Source organism: Monodelphis domestica, chromosome 5 (genome assembly GCF_027887165.1).
Source record: "Monodelphis domestica isolate mMonDom1 chromosome 5, mMonDom1.pri, whole genome shotgun sequence".
Classification (NCBI taxonomy): domain Eukaryota; kingdom Metazoa; phylum Chordata; class Mammalia; order Didelphimorphia; family Didelphidae; genus Monodelphis; species Monodelphis domestica.
Window position 1 is genome coordinate 103724197 of NC_077231.1, and position 14568 is coordinate 103738764.

The window sequence follows — 14568 nt, forward strand, 5'->3', positions numbered from 1 at the left end:
TTACAACTCTCAGCCATTTCCTCCCATGAATCTTCTACTCAAGATCCATTTAGCATGTGAGAGACCTTTGGTGTAATTGTCTTAGCTAGGCTTTCCATCAGTTATCCTTTATTCTGGCCACATGACCAGTCATCTTACATTCTAGTCACATAACTTTCTGATTACCTCTTTTAGCACTGCTGATTCTCCATTGATAGAAGCCTAGACTCAACTACTGTGTACCCCATTCATTGCCTTTTGAGTGACTCTTGGCATTATTGGTTCATTGGAGATTGTGAAATGTTCTGACTTAGAGCCATAGAGTACCACCTGAAGTATTTCATTGTTAAAGCCATAGACCTGCATTTAGATGGGAATTTGAAAGGTCTTAATAAGCCCAACAAACACCCTAGTAAAGATTGAAGGGCCAGAAGAATTGAGATAGTAAAATAAAGTTTAAAAAATAGTAAATAATGAGAGCCAGGCATAGAACTGGGTAGTACTAGGTTCAAATCTGGCCTCAGACACTTCCTAGCTGTGTGACCCTGAGTAAGTCGCTTAACCCCCATGGCCTAGCCCTTATTGTTTCTCTGCCTTGGAACCAATATACTTTATTGATTCTAAGGTAAGTGTTTAAGGAAAAAAAAAAGATTGAAGGGTCATCAGATGAAACATTGCTCAAGAAGGCCAAAGAGAAACTTCAGTCCTTGGCCCAAGGAAGATAGCCAGAAGCCTTTGGACATTCAAAGGATGCCAGGGAAGAAGGTCTTAAGCCCATTGGGGGCTGTTAAGTGGGATGAGCCAGGAAGGAGATAGACAGCAAGTGAAGCCATGTAAAAGGCCACAACAGGAGACAGAGATAGTTTCCAACTGGAGATATTCTACAAGCATAAGAAGACCAAAGTGAAGCTGAAGCCAAAATCTACTGGGGAGGGAGGCAACAGCCAGGTGTTGAGACAAAAGTTAGAACATAGTTCCTGCCATCCAACCCAGAACCATGGTGGCGAGACTGAAGAGGTGAAAGGACCAAATAAGGCCAACCACTCTACCCCCAAGAATTCAGGACAGGGTGACTGCAACCACTCTACCCCCAAGAATTCAGGACAGGGTGACTGCTACACAGTGCCTTCCAGAAACTGAAGCTAGACACAAATGAAATGGAAGAAAACTCTGAACACAATGAAGAAATACTGTGGATTAATAGAAGCTCAAATAGTAGACCCAGAAGAAGAGAATCATTCCAAAGTAAGGACATAGTAGAGCCTCAGAGAAACGGGTGGCTTAGACATCAGAATTTCACAAGTAACTAGCAGAAATAAAACAAGAGTTTATAAAATTAAATGAGCACTCTTAAAGAAAACATTTAGGAAGTAAATAAATAGCTTAGAACAAAAAGTAGAGAGCTATAACCCAGTAGGAGATTCCCTGAATAAGTAGAACCAGAAATACTACAACAGAATTCAAAAAAGCCTGAGAAGTTGGAAAAATGTGTATGGTAGCTAATAGCAAGACAATTGACCTGGAAAAGTGCCTTCTTTAGAAAAAAGTGTCAACGAATAAAGAGCAAAAAGTGGATTAAAAGGACAAGAGTTTATGATAGAAAGAAAAACATAATTAGCAATAATTCTGCATGTAAATGGCATGAACTTATACATAAAATGGAGGAGTGGATTAGAAAACAGTCCAAAAAAATCTCCACACAGAGCATGATTTATTTTGCCTCAAGCAAATTCAGAAAAGCAGGAGTGACTCAGCAAGGCATTAGTAAAAAATAGTTTAAAAAGATAAGCAGGGAAAATAAATTATGCTTTAAAGCACCATGGATAATGAAATAATATCAGTTTTTTAATATATATTTAATGTAGTAAATGGCATAGCATCTGAGTACTTAAGTGAAAAGTTTAATTACAAGGAGAAATAAAAATGTTCCTTTTCAAACCTTACTAAATCTAATAAAAAGATCAACAAGAAAGAAGTGAAAGTCTTGAATTGGAGGAAAATTAGTTAAGATAGCTATCAATTGCTGAATGGAAATCAAAAAGGACATATTTATAAAAATGCATAAAAACATGTTAAACACATCCCTTACTGACCAGAGTAGAATTAAAAACCATCAATAAAGAGAATTTAGGGAATTGTTCATCTCCAAATTTAAATGGGAACTAAAATACTAATATTAATAAATACTAATACTAATAAAAGAATATGAGCCGGGGGAAGCTGGGTTGCTCAGTGGATTGAGAGTCAGACCTAGAGATGGGAGGTCCTAGGTTCAAATCTGGCCTCAGACACTTCCCAGCTGTGTGACCCTGGGCAAGTCACTTAACCCCTATTGCCTAGCCCTTACTGCTTTACTGCCTTGGAACCAATACACAGTAGTGACTCCAAGACAGAAGGTAAGGGTTTATATATATATATATATATATATATATATATACATATATATATATATATAAGCCAAAGAATAAAACACAGAAACAACAATTTCATTAAAAGCAATAACCATGAGACAATCAAGCTGGTGCCCACCTTTCTCCCTTCTTACATTGCCACAAGTTCAGTGCAGGTCCTCATCTCATGCCTCAACTGTTATAATAGCTTTCTGATTGGTCTCCCTGCCTCAAGCTTTCCTTGTTCTAGGTTGTCTTCCTCCCATTGATCAAAGTGATCTTTCTAAAGCATAGACAGGATCAGATATATAATCCTCATTTTGCCTTTTTGGCCCTTCATCATCTGACTTCTTCCTATCTTTCCAGTCTTTTGGACTCACCTCTGGCTGACCATCCCCCATGCCTCTTCTCTGCTCTTGGCTTCTCCAACTTCCTTAAGGTCTCACTAAAATCCCATTTCTGCAGGAAGCCTTGTCCAGCCCTCCTTGATCTTAGTATTTTGAGACTATATCCTATTTTTCCCACTTATATTATTTTTTACATAGTTGTCTTCATGCTGTCTCTCCCCTGGATGACTAGAAGATTTTCTAGATAGAGTAAGAACTGTCTCTTCTCATCAACAAAAGAGATAAAAATCAGTGGATTTGGGTAAAAATAAATAGAAAGGCAACATGCAAAGAATAAAAGCCAAACCTAAAAACAAGAAAATAGATTTATAAAATTGAAACCAAAACCTTGAGCTTCTGTCTACTGGAGAAGCTTGGAACCCAAAGAAGAACCCACTAACTACTGGGATGCTCCTTGTCCAGCCTCAGCTCCTCACTGATACACCAGGCCTAGATGTCCCTTTTTGGTTTTTTCATGTGGATCCTCTGGCCTAATTCCTTTGAGTACTAAAGGACCTCCTTTTGGAAGCTCTGCATTGTTGTCAGCATAATGCCATCCATAGATGGGGGGTGTCTGGGGGACAGGACCATTATTCTGTCAACAGGTATTTACTAAGTGCCATCTGATGGATGCAGGGGATACAGTGCCTGAAAATAAAATACAGTCTCTGCTATCTTGGAGCTTATACTCTAGCCAGAGGAAATACCATCACCTCTGTAGGAATATAAAAATTGTTGCACTATAATTTTTAGAGGATGGGGACAAGAGACAACCAACAGGACCAAGGAAAGTCTCCTGTAGAGCTGAGCTTTCAAGGAAGAACTTAATGAAGGGAGGGGAGCACAGGCTGTGCAAAGGGATAGAAGTAGGAGGTGAAGTATTGTGAGTGTGTGGACCAAAGTTCAGAAAGCCAGAACCTTCTTCACCTCTGATGTATGTATGGGAGACCCTTGGTTGCGGGCGTCCTTTAAGCCCATATTTTGCTAGGCCAAGTAAGTAAAGGCTTTTTTATTGTCATCAACCACTAAAGAGCAGTTGGGACTGAATCAGCCACATCCTCCAGCCCTAAGGAGAGGTCTCTTGTGGACACCATATGGGGCTCCTTCTCTTCTCCTATCTATATAAGGAACCTCCAGGCCATGGTCTTTTGGGGTCTAGGAATAAGGGCCAAGGTCTTTCCTAAACTTTTAGTATTCTCCCATCTTTAAACCACCTTGGGATGCCTTCTAAATAATATTCCCTCTGGAGGCACCTTTTCCCATCTTTCTTCATGCTGTTTCACCTTCTTCATAGAGTGCACTGGGTCCTACTATGCTAGATACTAAAGCTGGTTACACAGGGCCTTGTGCTGTGGATCCAGTTTCAATGCCTTAGTGTGGAAAAGTACCACATGTGCTTCTCTTGGTCATGATCTCTGTACAGCCTCCATTTCAACACTTTCCCTTTCAAATTAACTTTGGTTATCAGACACTGGTCAAAGAAGCACTTAGCTTCATTTCATTACTTCAGGCACACAGCCTGCAGTACAACTCAGATGATGGTCTTAGAGTCATCGTTATGGAAATGTCCACTTGCAAGGCCTCCTGGCAAGTGCATCTCCAACAAGAGATGGTCCCCTGCACTGGCTGGCTCACATGTTTAGACTGGCTGGGGCACATGGGGTGCTGGGGGAGGGCCACCTCCAGACCATGGAGAATGTGAGGTAGGACTTTAGAATCCACCCTTGGGACAACCTATTCTTTCTGTGATTCTGTCTCTTGGATCACTGGCTCAGAAACAATCATAAGACTGATGTAAGGCCATAGAACATCTCCTTTTACTTGGTCTAGGAGAGCATATGCAGACATGAGGTGCTTCTTGATGTTGAGTTTGCCTCTAAACCGTTTCTGTGTGTCAATTCTGTGTCTCCTATTTTCCAGGCGCCATAGTACCCCCCGGAAAGGCTCGAGGAGGATCACCATACAACCAGTTTGATATCATCCCAGGCGATACATTGGGGGGCCACACAGGGCCTGCTGGCGATAGTTGGTTACCTGCCAAATCTCCACCAACAAATAAAATTGGAAGTAAATCCAGCCATGCCAGTTGGCCTCCAGGTACATCCCAGGATGCAGCCCTTGACCAAACAGGGTTCACTCCTAAATTTATTTGGGGCTTTGGGCAAAAGGATGGTCTTGTCCACTTCCTTAAGCTGCCTTGAATTAATTTGATAGTTTATCCAGTCCCTGCAGCAGAGGGAAGGGCTGCTTACACATGGAGAAATGAGAGAGGAGATAGATTTTCCTTTTGGCTTTGACACTGCCCTGTGGTCTAGATCACTTTCAAGGTGAACTCTCAATGCTCTTAGATCATGTACTCATTCCTCTGAAGATGACTAGAGGCTGTTGGGGATTGGCCTCTCCAGGATGGCTAGAAGCTATTAAAAGGGTCTGTTAACAGCACCTCAGAGCAGACAGCCCAAGGCTTCTGTAGGCCCTCCTTCTCTACAACACCTTAACATCATTCAGTTTTTCATTCCTGTTTCTTGATTATAGAGTGTGAGTTCATAGCTCCCACCATTCACTCTCTGCCTTTCTACTGCCTATTTGAGCCCTAGATCTGGGCGTTGTCATCTCCCCTGTCATTGCCTAACACTTCCTCCAGGGGGCCATAGCCCTTCTCTAGAAGGAACTTCTAACCCCAACTTGTAGTTCTTAGACCTCAAGATGTGAAGTCAAGGAAGGCTGAATGATCTTATACCAAGTTGATCCTATTATCCAAAGACTAATTGCCAATATTCGTCACAGTCTTCTTAGAAGCCTGCCCCTGCCTCCCTTTTCTTCTGTTCTGTGGCAGCAGGTATGGGTAGAGACAAGTTGGGTGAGTTCCTAGAGCCCTGAGGTAAGCAGCAGCCCCCAGGCCCAAGTCCTCATCCTCTACATCTTGGCCTCCCCTTCTTCTCCCCTTGGACCTGATGAACAGCAGGGGTGGGACGAGGATGGCTGTGAAGAACATGCATCGACTCAGGGAAGGATTGCTGAATGTTTCCTTAGTGATGATTTTGTTGTTGTTTGTGTCAGATGTGGCATAATGGTCAGCCTCCTTTCTAACATAAAGATTAGCTAGCATCAAGGGAAAGAATGTAACAGTAATGTAATAGCCAACATTTTCATCACACATGTTTGGCAAAGAGCTTTATGTCTTACCTCATTTTATCTTCTCAGCATCTTATCCCATTTTAGAGATGAAAAAATGGGAGGCTGAGGACTGAAAAAAACTCATCAGGGTCATGTTGCTGATCAGTGTCTGTCTGAGGCCAAGTCTGGCACTGTACCTACTCTGCCACCTGGCTGCCCCTGACTGTAGGGGTGGGGAGGGCAAAGGAGGATCAGGGTCTGCTCAGCGAGGGCCCAGGGGCATGTGGAAGGGATTCTTGTTACTTTCCAGCCTCTCAGTGTCCAGTATCTTCCTGAAGACTGAGGACTCCAAGCTCCTTTATGCCAATTTTTTTATTCCAGCTTCTTCTGTCATCTATTCTGAAAGACAAGGAAGACTCGCCCCCCTCTCCACCCCATCCTCGTGCGTTTTTCCAAGTACCATCATGGCCATAATCCATCCATACTCCCTCACTGCATGTAAATATCTGCTCCTGACAAGTTAGAGAGAAGGGGTTGGAGACTTATCTCTTGCCTAGATGTTGAGACTCCTGCCTGGACACGGACTCCCCCTGACTTCCATAGCTGCCTCCTTTGGAACAGAGGAAGTGAGGAGATTTGGTCCCGCCAAACAAGTGGCCTTCAGAGGCCCACCTTCAGCACTAGAAATCTAGGAGATTGGGGGAGAAGAGGGAGCCCAACCTAAATCAGCTCCAGCCTCAGCCCCAGAGACCCTCCATGCCACTTGGAGGCACAGAAGCTTGGATGGTATGGAACAGAGTGAGGAGAACCACAAAGTGGGGTGCTGTGCTGCTGATGCTAACGAAGTTTGGAAAGGAGATGAGGAAACCCCCTTTCCACCCTTCTTCTCAGAGCAGAGACTAGGTGTAGAGGAGGGCACCTGTTATCAGATTCAGTGGATATTTTACTTGGTTTTATTGGGTTGCTTGTTTTCCACTCCAGGGATAGATTTGAAAATGAAGATGTCAGAACCCAGAGATCATTGTAAACTCATATTTTAAATGTAGAAAACACTTCAGAATTTGATTATGAAAATCACTGGAGAAATTGACTCAGCCTATATGAATGTACTTATAGTAAGCTTTTTCAGAAACCCTTCTTGGAGGTACATTTGTCAATTTCTTGTGACTACCTGATAATATCTGGTATTTACCTTCTTCTTGTTCTAGAATTCCAACCAGGAGTGCCATGGAAAGGTATACAAAACATTGACCCTGAGTCTGACCCCTATGTGACCCCAGGAAGCGTGCTTGGGGGTACAGCCACATCTCCCATTGTAGATACTGACCACCAACTTCTGCGGGACAACACCACAGGTGAGTAAATGAACAGTTAGATTGTAATTGTTCTCCCCAAAGGGGCATCAATCAATGACTTCAAGTTTTAAGAAGACGTTGCAGAAGGCAAAAATATATCATATTTTGCATACTTATTGTGTATTGCCTTTCTGCCAGTAAGCCGAAATGTAGTACTTGTAGTTTTTCATGCATAATCCTGACCCTTCATTTCTCCTTTTTTGTTTTCTTCTATCTTGTATGGGAATCAAAGGGTCTAATTCTTCCCTCAACACCTCGCTGCCTTCACCTGGTGCCTGGCCCTACAGTGCCTCTGACAACTCCTTTACCAACGTTCATAGCACTTCAGGTAAGGGGGGACAATGGGAGGGAGAATGGATGCCAAGTCAAGTAGTTATGGGGAGTAGCAGAGGAGCGAGCCCTTCTCTTGAAGTTATAGCATCCTGTTATACTCTGTTTCAGGTTTGACTCTTATCTGCTTATTTTGAAACCCACACATGCCCTTGCTCATGTGCTTAGAAACTAGCTTGCCAACAAGCCTGGTCTGGGTATCTATTGGGTAGGGGCAGGAGGCTGGGAGGAAGGCTTATCTGATGCTTGGAGTGGGCCTCAGTTCTATAGCCACACATTCCCCATTTCTCTCTTCTCGTGTCCTTTGGAAAACAAGGAGAAGAACAAATGGAGTTTTTAATTTAAAAATCCAAGAAACACACCCCTACAATAGCAAAAGGGGATGAAGGGGTCAAGGCCATAAGCCAGTTGTGCTTGATGTTCCTTTTATTACTGTTAAGAAGAATGTCAGAGGGGCAGCTGGGTAGCTCAGTGGATTGAAAGCCAAGACTAGAAACAGGATGTCCTAGTTTCAAATATGGCTTCAGATCCTTCCCAGCTGTGTTACCCTGAACAAGTCACTTAACCCCATTGTTTAGTCCTTATTGCTCTTCTGCCTTAGAACCAATACATTGTATTGATTCTAAGGTGGAAGGTAAGAGTTTAAAAAAAAAAGAAAGAAAGAATGTCAGTTTTTACCCTCAGCTAAATAAACAGTCAGGGCAGTGAGCTAGTGTAGTGTATAGAGCACTGGGCTTGGAGCCAGGAAGACTCGCCTTTCCTGAGTTTAAATTCAGCCTCAAGATACTTTTTAGCTCTGTGACCTGGGGCAAGTCACTCAGTTTCTTCATCTATAAAATGAACTGGAGAAGAAAATGGAAAACTGCTCTGGTATCTTTGCCAAGAAAACTGAAAAATGACTCAACAACATCAAATAGGTGGTGATTGGAGGTGCAATGAGTGAGTGATTCTCTTCATCAGCCTCCCTACTGAGTGCCAACTCTGATTTCTGAAGATCTCAAGGAAAGATTGGATTTTTGAAATTCTTTCCTTAAACCAGTGTGCTGTGAATTCTGGGAAATATTCAGATTCCTAGGTTTCTACAAGCTTTTCTATGGTGAGGTTTGGCTTTCTGATAAGGTTCTAGTTTTCCTTTGCCTAGTATACAGGGGTTCTCCTTGCTTGGGCTGCTTTCAGAATGAAGGCTTTTAGCTTTATCACACAGTTGTAACATCAGCTGCCCTGGGATTCCGAGTTGGAGACTGCCTAGGCCATCCCCTTGTCCAGTACTTCTTTCATAGTATATTCTTCTCAGAGTCCTTCCATCTCCTTACATTCAAAGAAGCCTAACTCTTCCATGATGCCACTTGCTCAATGGGCTGGGATAAGAGGAGGCCTGCTTCTTGGCCTCCATTACCACTTATAGGCCCTTCCTTCTTCTGATGGCCTGTCCTCTACCATGCTCACTCCATCCAGAGATCACTCTGTTGAGGCCTTTGGGGCTGTTCTCTACCAGCTATTCTCTTTCAAAGGAGCTCAGTACATTGGATACAACTATCTTCATCCCACACTCCGTCCTTCCCTGGATGATCTTTGAGGGCCCTTCCTGCTCTAGATTTTTGATCCTCTGGCTTCAGATGACCTAAGGATGGCCTCTGTCTATACACAAGGATTGTTCCGTTAATGCCTTCATCATTAACCACAAGGCTCCTCCCTCCAGTGCATGAAGCAAAAGCTCCTCTCTGGTTCTAACCTCATGCCCTTCTAGTTCTCTCTTTACTTCCCTCCTTTTGAACCCATTGCCCATTCTCATTGCAACCTCCAGTCTCTCCTCTGTCCTCCCCTTTGACCCTTTAGGAACTACTTCAGCTTTACCTTCTTCTTGCCTCTTGGATCTGTCACCCTGTCATCCTGTCACTACTCATTGACTCACTGTAAATCTCAGGTCTAGTCTCACTTTGTGCAAGAAGCCTTTCCCCTCCCTCTCAGTGCTAGTACCTCCCCTTGTTAGCATGTTGTCTTAAGAGCAGAGCTGCCTTCTGCCTCTCTGTAACCTCAGGGCTTTGCCCAGCACCTGGCATATAGTAGGTGCTTATTCAGCATTGGTGTACTTCTTCCCTCTGGCCCGTGGGCTTCTTGGCACAAATAGGATTGATTGATGGAGTTAAGACACAGATTTATTTACCAACCTAAGTTTTTACCCTTCCCACTACGTGCCAATCCCTTTACTCTTTTCCCATCAGCTTTCTCATTCTCCAAAGGCCTTGTCTAAACCCTCTCTCTCCTTCTCAGGCCACTTCTGGTACTGCCTCCTTCCCTTCCTCTCTGCAAAAGACCTTGCCTCATATTTCTTTGGGGGGGGGGGGGAGATGAGACATTCATCATAAGGTCTTCCTCTTCTTTCTGTCATTTGAAGTTCTCCATCTTTGACAGTGCTAACCCTTCTCCTTGTGCCATTGGCCCCCAAGCCCTCCTACCTTTTCAGTCATTCCTTCTCCTTTAAAAATGTTTCTAACTTAAACAAATCTCCCTTCTCCGCCCCCCACCTGCATTGTATACTAAAGGGGAAACAAAATCTCAGTTATAAACCTATGTGGCCACGAAAGTAACTACAGCTATTGTGTTCTGCAGTCCGAGTACTCTACCTTTCTCTCCAGGCTCAGTCTCTCATTACCCCCTGGCAGTTTGTTTCCATATCAACATGCTCCAGTCTCCTCCACTCTTCCTACTACACTACCATCCACTCAAGTTTTCAGCCTGCTCTTCTCCCTAGAGAAAGCTGGTCAGACCTGCTGTTTCTCAGACCTTGTCTCTCACTTCCCAACCCCCTGCAGTCTGCCTTTAACTATAATCTCTCTATAGATGGCACTATCCCTCCTCACCCTCTTGAGCCCCAGTACCATCTCTTCCACTGCTTACTGGACATATCCACCTGGATATTTCAGAGCAAACTTACATGTATCTAAAACACCTCATTTCCTTTCTCCCTAAATTCACCCTTCCTCCCAGCTTCCTTGTTTGGCTCAAGGGCATCCCCATCCTTCTGCTGCTTTATGTTCCCTGCTTGCTTATCTGTATTCCCTGCCCTCTTACTCAGTCTACATTCTTATCTCTTGTAACTTTCCCTTTCCCTCTCTGGTCTGGACCCTCTTCTTTTTTTCCTGAACTATTGGAGTAATATTTTTTTTTCTTTTTAGTTTTATCTTTATTTTGTTTTAACAAATTTCCACATAAGTTTTCCAAAGTTACATGATCCATATTATTTCCCTCCCTTCTTCCCTTCCCCCTCCCAGAGTTAACAAGCAATTCAATCTGGGTTATATATGTATAATCACTCAAAACACATTTCTATATTATTCATTTTTGTAGGTGAATAATCTTATAAGACTGTAGTAACATCTTACTTGGTCTCCACTCTGTAACCAAACGCAGATTCATGTAGCACTCGCTCTGGTGATGTCACTTCTTCTCAGAAAGCTATTTCCTTTCAGTTCATGTGCAGACTGCTCCATCTGGCATTTTAAACCTTTCACAGTCTAATGTCAGCCAGATTGTCTGCAACCTGATGGCCCAACTGCTCTTCACACATGTGTTCCAGCCTGACTGACCTGCTTTTTGCTTTCCATCTTCACCTCCCTGACGTTGTACAGGCTCTTCCTAGCGCCTAGTATATTCTTCCCTTACCCAGCTCCTTTTAGGGCTCTGCTTACAGCCCCCTTCCTTTTTAATAGACCTTTCCTGATTCTCTCATTTGTCAATGCTCACAAATTACTATTTACATTTACTGTCTCTAGCCTATATTTACTTCCTCCTCAGTAAGATATAGCTTCTTTGAGAGCAAAGACAGATTTATTTTATTTCTATTAGCAGCTCAGAGCCTAGTGCCTGACCCTTGAGAAACGCTTGCTCATTGGCTAGGTGACAGAGAGAAGGTAGTCTCAAGTCCTAAGGATAACAGGGACATTGCTATTGGTATTCTAATCTAGCCTTCTCCTGCCCCTTCTCTCTGCCACCCTACCCTGCCCTGCTCATCAGAATTGGAGAAATGTGCCTGCTATAACCTGCAAGTCACAAAAAGAAAGGAAAGAGCTTGCAAGAGTTCTTCATTACCATAGGCTTGATTCCTAGAGAGCCAGGAAAGGGGTTGGGGTGGGGGTTTGGAGTGTGATGAAACAACTAGTCAAAAAGACTTACGTAGGGGGCAGTTGGGTGGCTTAGTGGATCGAGAGCCAGGCCTAACTCTTACCACTCTTCTACCTTGGAACCAATACATAGTATTGATTTTAAGACAGAAGATAAGGGTTAAAAAAAAAAAAAAGATTTACCTGGGGGTAGTTGGGTAGCTCAATGGATTGAGAATCAGGCCTAAAGATGGGGGAGGTCCTAGGTTCAAATCTGGCCTTGGACATATCTTAGCTGGGTGACCCTGGGTAAGTCACTTAAACCCCCATTGAATAGACTTTACCACTCTTCTGTCTTAGAACCAATACAGAGTATTGATTCTAAGTGGTTAAAAAAAAGAAAAAGAAAAAACTTACCTGAGAGGAGGGGTGGAATTCTTTACTCTAGGCTTATATTTTCATTGGTGATGGTAGAATTAACATTATAACAGCATGAAGTCATAGAATCCCACCTCCTAGGCCAGTATTATTAAGGACTTGTTTACTTCCTCCTTATCTACACCTAATTTATTGGCATAATAAATAATTTAAAGAAAACCAAGGACAGCAAGGTTGCTCAGTGGATAGAGAGCCAGGTCTGGAGATAGGAGGTCCTCTGTATAAATCTGGCCTCAGACACTTTCTAGCTGTGTGACCCTAGACAACTCACTTAACCCCCATTGCTTAGCCCTTTACTGCTCTTCTACCTTGGGGCCAATACTTAGTATTGATTCTAAAACAGAAGATAAGGATTTTTTAAATATAAAAGAAAAGAAGAAAACCAGAAGACCAAAGCTAAATAGGGACATGTCTTATTATATGATCTCCTTGGAGAGGAAAACACATGGGGTGAGGTGGAGTTGCCTGAGTTTGCCATGTGACTGGGGCAACATAACATCATTTCATGGGACCCTTAACTCTCTGTTGATCTTGCTTTACTCTTGATAATTTGTCTAAGTGAGGTGTACAGGGTGTTCAGGATGGACTCAGGGCTGCTCCTCCTCCTCTGGCATCCTTCTGCCACCCATCTCTCCACCTGTGGCTCCAAGAAGCTGTAGTGAGTGCATTGGCCACCCCTTGGTCTCAGCAGGCATGCCAAAACCAGGTTGAGGGTAACTGATAGACCCTTAGATAGGTCAGTGAGTTAAGGGGATGTCTACACCACTTGCAAAGACTCTCTCTTGGTGGAATGGGCAGATGAGAAAAATTGTTCCAGTGGCTATAATAGTAGCAGAAGTGGCTGCTGTAGAGCACTTAAAACGTGGTTAGACATGGGCCATCACTGGTTGTCCTGACTTTTGACTTACCACTGACCCTCAATGACTTTTTGCAATTCTGTCTCACTTAAATCCAATTAGTGGGCAAGTCAAGTTATCAACCATGATGCCATTGGTTTTTCTTCAGAGAATGGACAACTTGTGTCAAGTATTTGTGAGATCACTATGAAAATATTGATTACATACATCAGAAAATAGAGAATATAAAATATAGAGAAGTTCTGTAATTTATAAATTACTTGATAAGTCTTTCCACTCAGTGACTTCAATGCAAAATTGAACATAAAAGAGAATAGCAAAAATATATTGGAAAATATTATTCTGGTTTAAGAAGCAGAGTCAAGTGTTTACAGATTATGCAGAAGCTTCAGGACTGTATTACCTAAAACCATATGTATGTTATATTTATTATGTTCACATAGTGAATACTCTTCAAGAAGAGAGTTAGAAGGCTCTGGATATGAAAAATAACATTATTAAATTGATTAAATTTAAAAACAAAAAAATGATAGGTCACAAATGTGGACCTTATTTCTGAATCACCTGTCTGAACAGTGAGACTACTGACTCATTAATGGAAGGATTAAAATAGGTATTAAGCCACAGTAAAGACTGAAAATGAGAATGGCATTTAAAGTGAAGGAACTGTAACCTAACCTTTTCAGATGAAGTTTTGGTCCTGAAAAATGGGAAATGAATAGAAGAATAGATACTGACATTGCATGTTAGCCTCTCCTAAGGAAGTTTGCTGAATGTAAATTAATCATTGCAAGATAAAAAGACTCAGGAGCAACTGGGTGGCCCACCAATAGGAGGTCCTGGGTTCAAATTTGACATCAGACATTTCCTAACTCTGTGACCTCAGGGGCAAGTCACTTGACCCCAGTTGTCTAGCCCTTTCCACTCTTCTGCCTTAGAACCAATACATGGTATTGATTCTAAGATGGGGAAGGTAAGGGTTTTAAAAATACAAAAGATAAAAAGATGAGCATCAGGCAGCAAACATTTGCTCTCATTAAAAATACAATATCTGACATTTACACCACATTTTAAATGCTATCTTAAAAAAGATACCAAAGAGCGTTTTCTGTACCTTATTTAGTTGGACCTTTAAGTAACCACATAAAGAAAGAAGACAATACTCTTATTATTCATTCCATTTTATAGATGAGGAAACTGAACTTCAGGGAGGTCCAGTGGCCACAGAGCTCAGCTGTATCAGGAGCATAAATGGAACTTAGTTTTTCCTATTCTGAGTCCAGTACTCTTATCTTCTCCCCATGCCTCTTGCCAAACACAGGAACATGGCCAAAGAAAAGAATGAACTTTTTTAAAATACAGGAAGACCCTGTATCCACAGAGGTTACATTCCAAGAGCCACTAAGGATGACTGAAATAGCAGATAGAAGCATCTCTCCCTGCTCCTCAGATGGGGACTCCCCACTCCCACACAGTGAAAACAGAAGAGACCACCACGCTGGTGGCAGACCATTGTCCCATGTGGACTTGCAGTGGTTCAGAAAGTGAAACTGCAGCTAAGGGGGCCCTGCCGATTCAGAGAGGACAAGGGCATCTCACACTCCCACGATCCTCAC

General features: G+C 42.6%; 1 protein-coding gene across 18 annotated transcripts in view; it reads left to right on the forward strand.

Annotated features, from left to right (window-relative positions):
• The window catches only part of TNRC6B (trinucleotide repeat containing adaptor 6B), a 272807-nt gene that overhangs the window by 234873 nt on the left and 23366 nt on the right, over window positions 1-14568 (forward strand). For all 18 annotated transcript variants that reach the window (XM_056798993.1, XM_056798978.1, XM_056798984.1 and 15 more), the window contains 3 exons: window positions 4676-4852; window positions 7081-7227; window positions 7460-7555. In XM_056798993.1, the coding sequence (XP_056654971.1) occupies window positions 4676-4852; window positions 7081-7227; window positions 7460-7555 (420 nt within the window). The remainder of the gene's footprint in view (window positions 1-4675; window positions 4853-7080; window positions 7228-7459; window positions 7556-14568) is intronic.